At 35.2% G+C, this 15,402-nt stretch overlaps 1 protein-coding gene across 1 annotated transcript in view; it reads right to left on the reverse strand.

Annotated features, from left to right (window-relative positions):
- Window positions 1–15,402, reverse strand: part of DPP10 (dipeptidyl-peptidase 10 (non-functional)) — a 1,145,057-nt gene that overhangs the window by 859,943 nt on the left and 269,712 nt on the right. Inside the window, exon 3 of the mRNA XM_006895132.1 lies at window positions 4,633–4,728. Within this exon, the coding sequence (XP_006895194.1) occupies window positions 4,633–4,728 (96 nt within the window). The remainder of the gene's footprint in view (window positions 1–4,632; window positions 4,729–15,402) is intronic.

A 15,402-nucleotide genomic window follows, 5' to 3' on the forward strand; every position in this document is an offset into this window, starting at 1 on the left:
TTATTTTTAAACTTCCTATTACTTTAGGTTGTTAAATATAATAAGTAAAATATATCTATTTATGACTTTGTATTTCTAGCATTGTTTTCACTATATTTCTAAAAGCACTAGTACATACTAAGTGAAGATAAAGCACACAAATGAAATAATAGAAAAGTAAAATTTCATAGTAGTTTAAAAGGACTAAGAAAAGATTGGAGCATTATAATTAAAATCAAAGTAAAAATGTTTATATTAGATAACTAAAAGAAGATAGTCCCAAAGTTTAAAGAGAGAGGATATTATTTGTAGCTTAAAAGAAAAAAGGATAGTCATTAATATTGCTTCTAGCACTGGGCTTTCAGACTGTGAAAGAGTCAACAATTCAACTTATTGCTGTCCAGTCAGAACTGACTCATAGCTGACCATTCAATTTTCAGACCCTACATGTCACATGGGAGGAGATGGTTCATCTTTTTCCTCAGAGCAGCTCTGGTAGATGGGACCAACTGCATTTGGATTGGCCATGCAACTCCTCACACACCAGGACACCAGACAAAACAGGCAGGCAAACACACAGAAACACACAGCCTTTGAGAGTTGTGAGGAATAATAAGTAGACCCATTTGCCTGAGATGCACTATGAAGTAAAAACATAGGCAAGGCAGATGAGGCTTGTTTCTGATAAGTCTAGAAAACAAAAGAGAAGAGTATGAAGTTTGTTTCTTTAGAGTCTGCCATGGGAACTGGTAGAACCCCAAGACAAAAAAAGGAGAGATTATCTTTCTTCTTTATTAAATTTAACCCCCTTACACACACACACACACACACACACACACAGTTGTTATATGCTGTTGAGTTACTTGCAACTCATAGTGACCCCACGTTGTATGATAGCTCTGAAATCTGCTCTTTCTTAAGCCAACTTCGTTGCCTCTGACATATCTAATCCCATTATCCCAAACAATAAATTGATCCAGCTAATGCAACATATATTTTATACAGTATATATTGTTGTTGTTCTGTTGTTATGTGCCATCAAGTTGCCTGCAACCCATAGTGACCCTATGTACTGCAGCTCTGAAGCCTTCCCTGTCCTAAGCCAGTCTCACTGATTTTGACACACTAACCCCCAGTATACATATAGTAACTGGGGCAATAGCGGCTGGGGCAATAGGGATATATATATATATATATATATATATATATATATATACACACACACACAGACACAGACACACACACACACACAGAGAGAGAGAGAGAGATGGGAGATGGAGAAGGAGGGGGAAAGGGGGAGGGAGAGATAAAAGAAGAATAAAGATTAGGAAAAATAAATAGGGAAAAAAAGAAGCTGAATAATATCTAGTCACCTGAAAACAATTTCTCTTACACAATACAGCCAATATGATATCACATGCTATATACAATATCATGTACTTATCTTTGTTTCAAATATTAGACCATAATATATCGATAAATATTTATGTACATCATTCTGTTAGTAACTATACATCACAGTTATAGAGACATATCTGGTGAGACAAAAACATCACTGAAATGTTCAAGACAAGTGAATTAATACCACTGAGATTATCTAAAAAACAATTGATGTAGGTGTTAAAAGTAATGAATAGTATGTTAGAGTGAAGTAACTAAAGGAGAGAGTAAGCCTTATATTTTAAAACTGGCATTGCTCCCACGCTTATTAATTCCGTCTTTGTATAATTTTCTTCACAAGTTTCACCCTCCCACAGGGTTAATGATTTCAACCTCATATGCTGTGATATGGCATCCTATAAGATAGATATATATAGCAATTAGCATATAGTTTAATGTAGAAAGCACTCAATGTCAGCTCTTGCTTTGATGATGAATTAGTCATCTACTACATGCGGGGAATTTAATAATTATAGAGAAAATGGACTCACAGGTTTCAACATAATATCAGTAGGAAGAATTAAGACCAAGATTTCAAGGATCTGAGTAGATTTGTTGGTAAAGGCCTTGTTAAGCTAACCAAGAACTGAGCACCCATCCTATGCCGCAGTGACATCCTTAGATATATGGTCTCAAAGAAGCAGCATAATGAATGGCCTTACTTTACTGACAACCAGAACCTTCTAGACCCCTGAATTTCCCTGGACCAGCAGTGCACTGTTTCCTGGTGACCTCCAAGTATTAAATAAGGCCTCTACATGAGTTTAGCTCAGATTTCAAGTCACTAAGAAAACCTGAAGAAACATCTCTAGGAAATAAAGAAAAAACACACATTTTACATTTAGATGTGATCTGTGATAATGAGGTTAAGCTTTCATCTTCTGCTTATATAGTTTCCAGTGTATTTCCTGGCTATCTGACAAATATGCAAATAGGTCAAATGGTGAACCCGAAAGGATAACTGCTCAATGAGAGAAAAGAATGAGCGTCAATCTATTCCTCTGCTAGAAAAGCAGTCCAGGGCACACAATATTCTGTCAGCACAATCATACTGCTCCAAGGTGCTTAGACAGGACTATATGCTTCTGGCTCTGGTGGCCTAGTGGCAAGAAGCTGTACTGCAATCCCAAAGGCATGCTGTTTGAGGTCACCAGCCACTCCATGGGAGTAGAATGGGCAATCTCCTCCCGTGATATTAACTGCCTCTGAAAATCCACTGGACGGTCAGCTATGGGTTGGTTCTTATTCGACGGTACACCACTGCTACTACTATATGCTCCTGAAGGTTCTGATTCTGATTTGTTCTTATTTAAAAGCTTGTCTTATGGTAAGACATTCCATAAACACTGTGTATCTTAGATATTAGAGAGAGTATAACATTAAGCTTGCAGTCTGTCCTAGGATATCTTTTCAAGATTACCCTTACCAACGATGGATAAAGAAAATACTAACAGCATCAAACTGACTGACTCCAAATATATTAGCTGGTATCATAGATCATGAAATGTGGCTTAATTTTTCACCTTGTTCAGTATTGAAACATTGGTCCAATCCTTTGGAGCCTCAACCCAAATGACAGCAATACATGGGAAATACTGGTCTCTTTTAAAAGCCAAACTAACCAGGGAAGAAATGTGGACTGCATGATTTTTTTATTGATTTTTAAGATCAAAGGTTACATACATTTCTATCACCAAGCCAAATAAGACAAAAACATCATTCAATATTTCAAATCTACGGACTCACAACTACCTATGCAAACAAATTCTTTCTAACATCCCCTGTTGATCACATTCCTCATCAGTAGTTACCTGTTGTAAGTACTAACACGAATTATCATAGCACATGAGGTAACTGATGTTTAAGATTAGTGCTTAGGGATACATCTGTAAATATATAACTCTTTTTATCAGCCTTTCATACAGTTACAACACTCAGATGAAATAAGAATATTGAAAAGGTAAAATTCTGACAATATTCAATTTGTAAACATTTTAAATGACTTAATATAATGGCTAACTTGCTTATCATATATATTGCTACCATTATGGGAGAAATTTATCTTCTGACCAAGTTCCACTAGAATTAGAATTTGTGTAGCAGCAACATTACATTTTTATTGCATATATCCAATTGTTCATCCAAAAAGTAAATCTTAAATGACTGCTGCCTCACTGTTCCATAAGGAGTATGATTTATTTCCTGCATCCATAAGTTAAATTACTTGTTATTCTTTTATTAGGTAACTCATTCGATCAGTTATTTCTTTTGCAGTTATGACATCCTTAACTAAAATTTGAAAGAAAGAATCAATAGAAAAAGAGAGATTTTTTTATTAAAAATAAAAGTAAAGATTTTCTTAATCTATGCTTCAAAATTAAAGAAAATTATTCAATTAAAAATAAAGAGAGAAGAAGTACGGAACAAACAAGATTCATATGGTCAGGGAAACCGGGACACTGGAGGACTAGAAAGCTCGCTTCCTTTCTTACTTTCTTAACAGAATACCTTATGAGTATATCACCCATTAATTCTATAATCATCCTTAAAGGTAAGCCAAGGCCCATGGATTCACTCAGTGATTGGTTTGTTGTCATTGTTCCTCATTATAATAAAAATGTCTTCTTAAACCATTTTCAAATAATAAAATCAGAACATGAAGATATTTTTTTCTTGTTTGTGAGGCTAGGAAAAGAGATTATGTGATACATTTATTTATGTCACTTACAAGTGATTTCAGTTTTTCAAAGAAGCTCTCTAATTTGCAGCACTTAAGCTGAAAATAGAAAGTTACAAAGCAAGAAGAGAAAGCTAATTAGATCACTGTATGTCAAGCCTTTACCAACATAAAGGATGATATACAGATTTCTAAAATCCACATTGTAACTATTATACCAAGAATTATCAGATTATGCAGGGTAATGAGTCTTAACACATTCTTAAGGTCACATATCTAATGATAATGTAGCAAGTGCATATAGAGAGAGTAGTTAACCTAATATTAACAAGATAATTATTATTGATAATCTATCTTGGGATTTTTTTTCCCTTCAGATGCGAATATAAGTGGTATTTATATGCTATTAAATAACATATGCTTTCTTTGAAGTATAGCCACCTTTCACATATAAAGTACATGCACTGATACTTATTTGAATTTGAATAAAGCAGAACTCACGAAAAGAGAGTATATTTAAAAAGTCACACACATACCATTGATCCACCGAGCTTCTGGATCATGAAGCGCAAAGTCTTTCCGGAAGAGGTCATCTAAAGACAGCCTAGTTTCTGATGAATTTGTGAGTTCATCTACAGTGAAAGAAAATCTAGATTAGACAATTTGTTTCATATTCAATTTCAAAGGTAACAGATTTTCATATTTGGAATATTTTGCCTTCAGGAAATATATTAACTGGACGGGAGTATAAAATGACTATATTTAAATAGTTATGGTATTTGAGGTTTGCTAGTTTTATGGTCTTCTTCTGTGAATTCAATTACTTTAATATTTAAACCATCTTGATCTAGTAGGAATGCATTTAATGCTTCATTCAATGTTGTGTACTGAGATGTAAAATGAAAACAGTTAAAATTTTCTTCCGTGCACTATGCCTGAAAGGTAGATGCTTCACCCACTACTTAAGCATAATCAAATTGCTTCTTTCCTAAACCACTTTGATTTTGTTTGTTTGTTTGTTTAAATGATATGTATTCAGTTTAATTCCTAGAACAAAACGTGAGTGAGTTGGAATTCTGAATATATATGGTAAAGAAAACTTCTGGAGTCTGAAGGAAGTTACCAAATAAAGAAAGCTGATTAAATACCAAATTTCACCAAATCTTTACCACTCAACAATACTGAGTAGATTGAAGAGTTAAGTGTAAACATTCAGACGGTAAAATGCTAGAATTATAAGCGCACATCCTGTTAGTTCCTGATGGATAGATAACGTGTCCCTATAACCTGTGCATGCTAGCACTCTTAGGTTCCAAAACCTAAGAAAGGGAGGAAAACTAAATTATTTGAGTGCCCAAAGAAAGTGCAATGGCAAATAACCTTTTAGATATAAGAGGCTATAAAAAACAATATTTCCATTTCTTTGTAAAATAACAGTGTTGTTTACTTGCTGTGCTGAGTCCTATTTGCAGGCTTTCAGTTGTGACCTTCAGTTGGTTGAAACTAAAATGTCAGAGAAAGAGACTAACCTCATTAGATTTTGTTTTTAAAATGTTCAGCACTTACTGCAGCAAGTACTTTGCTTTTTGCAGCTGAAAAACTAGGGCAAAGAATCAATATGACTTCAAATGCAATTCCATTTCACATGAATCAACCAGATATTTAATCCACAAAGTAATTGCTAAGAAACTATTGGGGGAGAAATGGGATGAGGTTGATTTGATCAAGGTCTTAGAATAAGATATCATGATCATACATAGATTTGAGAAACAAAATGCCAGGTTAGGTGATGGTATGTATATTTGGTCATTTCCTTGACAGACAGTGTGATAAACTAGAATTATATTTAAGTTAATCTAGGAAGCATTAGTAAACCTCCAATTTTGAAGCTACTAAATATTGTAAAGCTAAAGTGGTGTATGTCCCTCTACACTTGAGAGCTTATGCTCTAATATAAGAAGAAAACGGCACGCATCAGAAAAAAGCATGCAGAGTATATACAAGTAAAGAGAAAATTCTAAAAAGAATCAAGAAAGCTTGATTTCAGGTTTTGAGATTCCCAAAGACAGAGAGAGGGTAATGGTAAAGACAAGAGGAAGAGTGTGAGCATGCTTCATAAAAAAGGAAGTACGCCTATCCTTCTTTTGACTCTAAAATTCATTTTCCTTCATAAAAATCTTAGGATAGTAATCAAGCAAGTCAGTACCCTTACAAAAATGGATTTATTCCATGAAAAGATTCTCACCACTGAGATATTATTCAGCTTCTTTTTTACCCTATTTATTTTTCCTAATCTGAAAACAATTTCTCTTACACAATACAGCCAATATGATATCACATGCTATATACAATACCATGTACATATCTTTGTTTCAAATATTGGACCATGATATATCAATAAGTATTTATGCACATCATTCTGTTAGTAACTATACATCACAGTTATAGAGACATATCTGGTGAGAAAAAACATCACTGAAATGTTCAAGACAAGTGAATTAATACCACTGAGATTATCTAAAAAATAATTGATGTATGTCAGCATTATAATAGATGGTGAAGAGATTGAGATGTTAACAGCTTTATTTTGCTTGGCTCCACAATTACCACTCTTGGTACCAGCAGCCAGGAAATCAAAAGACAAATTGCATTTGGAAAGTCTGCTATAATGTAACTCTCCAGAGTACTAAAGAGTAAAGATGTCAGTATGGAGACTAAGGTGTGCCTGATCCAGGTCATAGTTTTCAAAATTGCTTGCTATGTTTCAGAGAGCTGGACAATAACTAGGGATGATAGAAGGAGGATTGATGCCTTTGAGTTGCAGTCCTGGAAAAGAGTGCTGAATATACCATAGACTACCAAGAGAACAAACAAGTCCATCCTGTCTTTGTTGTTGTTATGTGCCGTCGAGTCATTTGCAACTCATAGCGACCCTAAACCCTGCTCTATCCTGTGCCAATCACACTGCCTCTGACACACCCATCCCGATTACCCCAGTCACTGAATCAATCGTGAACTCTATTATCTACGCTGTCAGTCGATTCAGACTCATAGGGCCTCCTATGTGTTCAAAGCAGAACTGCCCATAGGGCTTTGAGACTGCGGCCTATCTTCTGGGGCCCATCTGGCTGTGATCAAACAGGCAACCTCTGAGTTATTAGCTGAGCACACATAACTGTTATTACACCACCCAACTGGGGACTGCTGTGTAATGTATGGATGACCCTTCTACACAAACAGCTTTCTCTTCCACAAATCATCCATCCATTTCTAGATGCATTACACATATTTTGTTTAAATACACATTAAAGTGTTAATATCCCCAAATTACCTTATTAGGTAAGTGCTTTAAACCAACAAATCTTATTTTCAAACTATTGAAAAATAAATTTTGCTAATTTTCAAATGTATCTTCTTTCTTGTGAACTTTGAAAGTATAAATCTCATCAAATTGAAATTTGTGCTAGAATTGTGTGATACATATGCAACAATTGGGAAAAATGTAAAAAATACTCTCTGTGATATTAAGGCTTTTATCCAGAATTTTTTATCCCAATTACATTTTATCTATATGTTAATCATCTGCTTATTACACAAACACCATAACTTTCATAATATATCTTAAGTATTTCTCATTTTCATATTATATCGGAGAGTATTGTTACTATAGTAATTGAAGTGAACTTCAGCGCACGGCCACCACTGTGCTCATGTCAGAAGAGCTCCATGGGCTTTGACTTTTAGAAAGAGATCACCAGGCCTATCCTCCGAGGCTTACCTGGGGGCTTTTTAACTGGATTGGCTCAGTAGCTTCACAGTGGGTTTAAGGACAGCAGAGATGGTGAGAATTGGGCAGCACCAACAGAGCATTTGCTTCTGTTCTACATGGGGTTGCTATGAGCCAGGAGCAATTCAAGAGACCCTAATGACAATGGCAACAACACCCAATAAGGGTTAAGGGAGCTGAGGAATAAAAAGTATGTTTATAAAGCGTGAACACTGCAAAAGTTTAATGGTGCTAGGAGGAAGCTTATTCATAAAAGGAAAAAACGATGGGATCCAGCCTCTGCGGCTATTTTAAGAGAAGCTTAATTATTTATTATATGTAGAAAGAAGACCTCTTTATTCTAGGACTGAAATATTCATGAGCCCTCAGGGATAGTGTCTATTAGAAAGGAAAAATCAAAGAAAGGAATCAATAAAGAAAAAAAAGAAAAGAAACAAAACCAAAAAAAACACTTTAAAATTATGTCTTTCTCTCTCATTGTTTAAGTGGGAGCCTAAATTATAATCATCTGCTTTATTTTAGAGGGTTGATTAAAAATAGGTTTCAGAGGCAATTAGAGTTGAAATAAAAATTTCTATTGAAATTATTAAACTAGTCCAGATCATAGAAAATAAAATGAAAGCCAAAAAGTATTTAATAAAAAATTTAAGATGAAAGCCAATAAATAAATAATACAACATAAGAAAACAAAATTATTCATCATGACCTATTAGAATCTGTGCTAGAAATTTAAAAGGTAGTTAAAAATAGGAAATTGCATTTATACAAGTCTTATGCCCACATCTTAATATGTATGTGTGTGTGTGTGTGTGTGTGAGTTGTTGTTATGTGCTGTCATATCGCTTGTGACTCATAGCGACCCTATGTACAGCTCTAAACTCTGCCCTGTCCTGTGCCAATCGCATTGCCTCTGACACTCCCAATCACTGAATCAATCCACCTCAGAGAGAGCCTTCCCCTCCTGCACTGTCCCTCCACCCTCCCAAGCATGATGTCCTTCTACAAGGACCGGTCTCTCCTCACAACGTGTCCAAAGAATGTTAGACGGAGCCTCAGAATCCTTGCCTCCAAGGAGCCTCCTGGTTTAACCCTTTCCAGGATGAATCTGTTTGTTTTCCTAGCAGTCTATGGTACCCTCAGTACTCTTCTCCAGCACCACAGCTCAAAGGCATCAATTCTCCTTCTATCCTCCTTAGTCACTCTCTAACTCTATGATGCATAACAAGTGATATATGATGCATAACAAGACCATATATGTATGTATACACACACACACAAAGTAGAAAATGCCCTTGATTACCTAACAACGATTTCTTATAAAAATCTAAATGAAACAAAATGATACTGGAATTCAATGATTATGTAAGTATGATAAAGATTCCTTATCTAAAGTCAAGAGTAAGTGACTTATTATTTAAATATTAAAGATACCATCATAATAAAAGAAAAAGCCACTACCACCAGTACTATTCAGCATTATTTCTGAAGTTGAGGTCAATAAATAATCCACTCAAATTCTTAAATTATCTTCAACATTGTTGCTCAAGGGATACATAAGCCCTCCCGCCAAAAAAAAGGTAATTTTTTTAACTAAATATCACAGCATATTCAAACAACTCATGATGAATTACAGAAAAGAAAATCTCTAGGACCTATGGTGAGGAAAACCACATTTAAATTTTGAGGTTGAGAGAGGCCCAACTCATAACAATAGAACTACCTCATATGAGAACAAACTGTCAACAAATGATTTGAAACAAAGATGAGCTAATCAAAGGGTCAGGAAGCTAGACAACAGGAACTGAAACACTGGGAGTGTTCAAGCATTGTGAGGAATGTAACCAATGACTGAAAAATTTATTTTGACCTTATTGAAATAAAGCCTACATTATGGCGAAAACTTTCATCACAAACACAGTAAATATTCTTTTTCTTTTTAATAGATTATATTAGTGTGTTAACAATTTTATTACTACTCCTCATCACATCTCAGCAGCAAACATTCATAACCAATCCAATCGGCAAATTAATTGCCAAAGCTTTATTTATGTTACAACCAGACCCAAGGGAAGTCTCCCCAAAAAAAGGGTTTTGTTCCATATCTTATTAGGCTTTTTTACCCCTGCATTTTAATTGAGGACTACATTGCATAGAATTTACTATACAGCATTCATCCCTATCTTATTAGGTAAGTGTACTACATCAATAAATTTTATTATAAAACTACTTTTAAAAATCATGTTTTAGTAATTCTCAAATATATCTTGAGAGCACTAAAATGATAAAACTGATCAAATTGAGAATTTTAATAGAATTGTATGAGCACAATAATTGGAAAAATATATACATTTTGTGATAATAAGGTTTTTTATTAACTTTACTTAAACTAATGCTGGAAAGGTAGATAAGAAGGAAACCAGGATTCAACTTTTTGTTTTGTCTGTTTTAGCTTTGTTTTAACCCCTACCCATGCCCAGTCCACTTCCAGTCTCCTATTTCCCACCCTCTCAATTTATTGTCAAACAGTAGAGATTAAATACACACAATTTATCTTTATGAACTCTACAAAGCAATTTTAATCTTTTTTCCTGCACTATTCCTCACTTCTGATCTCTGCTAATCCTCTTAGATTGATTCTGTGTGGAAACCATTTCTTAGTTTTTGGTATTAGTGGCTTTATACCATAATTGTTCTTTTGTGACTCTGATGGCATAGTCAGCAGGGAGCTGAAATACTAACTCAACCTTGGCACCTCTCTGCTGGTTCAAATCCACTAGCCTCTTGGAGGGAGAAAGACAGGCAATCCTTTCCCAGGCATTTACAACCTTCGAAAACTCATTGAAGGAAGGTTCAGCTATAAGTTAATTCTGACAAGATAGCAAGCAATTGAGTTATGTCATTCAGCAAAATTTATTCTAGTTTCATGCATGTTGTGCAGTATTTAAGCACATTGAGATTAGATTTTAAGAGGTCATCACTCATTTAAAAGGTCCAGTTTTCTTAATAATCTTCACTTATTAAATCCTCATATTAATAGAATTATTGCCTAATATACCAAAGCACTGCTGACGTGTGTGTGTGTGTGTGTGTGTGTGTGTGTGTGTGTGTAGGCAGTAATAAATTTATGAGAGCCTGAAAACAAAAAATGTACAGATTAATAGTTATTATTACGAGAATATATATTTGTTAAGTAAATGAGACTTTAAGGCATGGCTAAAATAACAGTAAAGTTAAAAAGCACTATGATGTCATTGTTGTTATGTACTATTCAGTATTTACAAGAATGAAAATTAATACAGAGTGAAAGTATGTATGTAGGACAGTAGGAGTCACGGTTAAATGATTATATAGCACATAAAGAATCTTAGTTATACTTCTCTTTTGGAGAAATAAATGTAATAATGGAAGTGAAATTAAATCATTGACTCCAGGTTCTGTTGTTTATTCTCATCTATGTCATTTAAGAACATAGACTGCTATTGATATTTCTTGGAATTTTTTTCAAAGAACCCAACATTTCTCTTTTTTAAAAATAGTTTTTGAAGTCAGTCAGTGGCATCAGCTTAGTAGAAAAAGTTTTCCATTACTGAATTGAAGAAAAACTGGTTTATGATTTTTCAGTTATTGATTTCTATTTAAAATTGTGTTACTTTTATCCAGTGTTTTCCAGATATCAAATATTCAAAATTACATCTTTGCATTTAAGTCTTATATCAATAAGGTTTTTTTAAAAGTATAATAAAAAGAAAGATCTAATCAAGTAATTACTCAGAATTCCACATCAGTGGCTGATTCACTCTGATGTGACAGTCTCCTTCATTTCTACTTCTATTGTTTACACAGCTTATCTTTTAAGGCATTTCCATTTTTAAATTAGTGAATAATTTACTGAAGGAGTAATGTTTTGTTGTTGTTGTTTTGTTTGAAGGGGTTACACAGTTTATATACCAGCTATTACATGAGATTCTACTGCTTCTTATAAAAATCATAAATATAGAAGGTAAGTCATAGTATAGTTGAATTCTAAATTTTTCAGAGCATTTGTTGGTTGTACATTCTTTAACCATTTAGAACTTTGAACTTGATGGTACCATGAGAATATCTTAGGTATTCTCCTTTATTTTCCACTTTTATTTGTTCCCAATATTTAATTTGACGTTGAAATACCACACAGTAGAATAGATGATGTGAAAAATAACTTCATTCCACATCAGATTTAATACCACAAGGTTCCTTTGAAAATCTGTCTTAATTATGGTGAAGCAATTGTTTTTCCTAAGAAAGAGCTTCTACAATTATTTATATCACTTTAAAGATTAAAACTGTTTATTATTTAAACAAGAGAAACAACAAAAACAAACATGTGACATATCAAAATGTTGTTGTTATGTGCCGTTGAGTCATTTGCGACTCATAGCGACCCTATGTACAACAGCCCTAAACCCTGCTCTATCCTGTGCCAATCGCATTGCCTCTGACACACCCATCCCAATTACCCCAGTCACTGAATCAATCCACCTCATAGAGGGTCTTCCCCTCCTACGCTGTCCCTCTACTCTACCGAGCATGATGTCCCTCTCCAAAGACCTGTCTCTCCTTGCAACATGTCCAAAGTATGTCAGGAGAAGCCCCAGAATCCTTGCCTCCAAGGAGCAGCCTGGTTTAACCCTCTCTAGGATGAATCTGTTTGTTTTCTTGGCAGTCCATGGTACATTCAATATTCTTCTCCAGCACCACAGCTCAAAGGCGTCAATTCTCCTTTTGTCCTGCCTAGTCATTGTCCAGCTCTCTGAGGCACGACATGTGATTGCAAAGACCATGGCCTGTATCAGGCGCACCTTGGTCTCCAAAGAGACACCGTTGCTCTTGAGTACTTTAGAGAGGTCCCTAACAGCAGACTTTCCCATCGCAATTATCAAAATATAAGTTACATATTTTTGTTTGGGTTGTTTTTGGTTTTTTTTCATAAATACAGGAAAAGTACTCAGCTCATTTTATAGTGAGTTTCTTACTATTCTCAAAGAGTACAACCCTGTGTAATTAATTGAATGCAATTGCATGTAATTGACTGAATTGTGTTCCCCAATTCAATATGCTGAAGTCCCTGCACCTGTGAATGTGCCCTATTAGGAGAAGAGAATCTTTCTCTGAAGATGTTGCCAGAGAAGTTAATGAAGGTGAGCTTAATGATAGGTGAGCAGGTAAGTACTAATCTTATATGACTCATGTTTTACAAATGAGAAGGACAGACATAAAGAAGAAGTTACACGCAAGGGAAAGGCACTTTGGAAATACACACACAGTTTGCATACAAGCAGTAAAGTATGTCAAGGATGAACAGCATATGCTACAAGCTAGGAAAGGCAGGGACCAGTGCCCACCTTCAAGGCCTCAGAAGGAATTGATGCTCTATTAAACTCATTTGAACATTCATTCTCTAGAACTGAGACAATAAATTCATTTCTGTTCTTTAAAGCCACTGAAGATGTAACATTTTGTTACTACTGCCCAGGGAAATTAAGACAAAGAATAAAAGATACTGGAAAGCTGATAGAGCAAAAACTGAGTTTAAAAATGTCTACAATTCATACAAATAAAACATTTCTTATTCACTTGGAATTATTTCCTGCCTCACTTCATAGGAGCTCTACTCAGCCAAAATAGTAAAATGCCCTCATTTAAAATGTTCTCAAAGTTTTCCGACTAGTAGGTAAGGCTTGAGGTGCTTTTTATAATTAGCAGATAAATTTAGTAAAATAGAAAAAAAACATTCAGAATTCTTTCTTCCAGAAAAAGACATTTTAACTTGTCAAATTGTAAGGTTAAAAAGATAAACAATAAACTATAAATTAGTCTGGTCAACAAAAGGAACATCAAGAACTCGAGCTTAGCACTGTTCTAAGCTCTGATTTATAAATTCAGCCAAAGCAGGAGATCAAGAAATGAAATTGACCACATCTGTTTTTAAGTCCAAGGAAATGTCTATTATTTCCCACAGTATGACAGGGCTTCCCTCAACATCTCTAACTTTCGCCTTTCAATATTGCCTTGAAATATTTGTTGCAGTAACATCAGATGAATCTTGGCAGAAAGCAAAGAATACCAGAAGATCTATCTGTGTTCCATTAACTATGCATTTGACTGTGTCTGTCACAACAAATCGTGGCTAACCTCAAGGAGAATGTGAATCCCAGAGCACTTAATTGTGCTCATGTGAAATTTATACACAGATGAGGATGCAGTAGAACAAAGCAATGAAACACTCCATGGTTCAAAATCAAGAAAGGCAGGACTTTATGAGGGGAGATGTCACATCAGGATTGGAGGAAGACTCATCAACAATCTACATTATGTAGATGACACAATCTTGCTTACTGAAACTGAGGAGGACCTGAAGAGCTTGCTTCAGAAGGTCAAGGACTGCAGTCTTCAATATGGATTGAAGCTCAACATCAAGAAAACAAAGATTCTTACCACTGGGCTAATTGGCAGCACCATGATGGATGGAGAAGAGATTGAGGTTATTAACAGTTACAGGTTGCTTGGCTCCATAATCAGCACTCCTGCCACCAGCAGTCAGGAAAGCAAAAGATGAACTACACTGGGAAAATATGCTATCAAGGACGTCTCCAAAGTACTAAGAAACAATAATGTCACTCTAGAAACTAAGGTGTGCATGACCTAGGTCATGGCTTTCACAATTACTTGCTATGCATCAGAGAGCTGGACAATGACTAAGGATGACAAATAGAATTGAAGCCTTTGAGTTTTGGTGCTGAAGAATAGTCTTGAAAATACTATGAACCACCAAAAAAAACAGTAAGTCTGTCTTTGAGAGGGTGAAACCAACCTTCTCCTTGAAGGCTAGGATTTTGGAGCTCTGTCTCACATAGTTTGGCCATGTGGCCAAGAGGAACCAGTCCATGGAGAAGGGAAGGATGGAGGGACAGTGCACGAAAGGAAGATCCCGGATGAGATGGACTGATACAGTAATCAGGGCAATGGTAGTAGGAGTGTCAGAGTCAGTGAGACTGGCTCAAGATAGGGCTGTTGTACGTAGGGTTGCAAAGAGTCACAGGCGACTCGATGGCACATAACAACAACAACTATAACATTCATAAATAGAGTGGCCAGTCAATTCTTTATTAATTATATTGTGTTGAACTGTGTGTAATTCAGATTAACCTGTATCTGTTAAAATATAAAATATTTCCATTATATTTCTTTCTTAAATCATAGTGCATTTCAATAAATGTCCTTCACTTCTTGAGTATGCTTGAAAGAAGCATCTTTAACACCCAAATTTGTTAAAAACACATCTACCATGGTGAATGGTGAATTACTAAATTATGACCAAAGCTATATGTTGTTGTTGTTATGTGTAATCGAGTCGTTTGCGACTCATAGCGACCCTATGTACAACAGCCCTAAACCCTGCTCTATCCTACGCCAACCGCACTGCCTCTGACACACCCATCCCAATTACCCCAGTCACCGAATCAATCCATCTCATAGAGGG

The sequence above is a fragment of the Elephantulus edwardii genome, unplaced genomic scaffold, assembly GCF_000299155.1.
Source record: "Elephantulus edwardii isolate Elephantulus edwardi_28Jun2011 unplaced genomic scaffold, EleEdw1.0 scaffold00160, whole genome shotgun sequence".
NCBI lineage: Eukaryota > Metazoa > Chordata > Mammalia > Macroscelidea > Macroscelididae > Elephantulus > Elephantulus edwardii.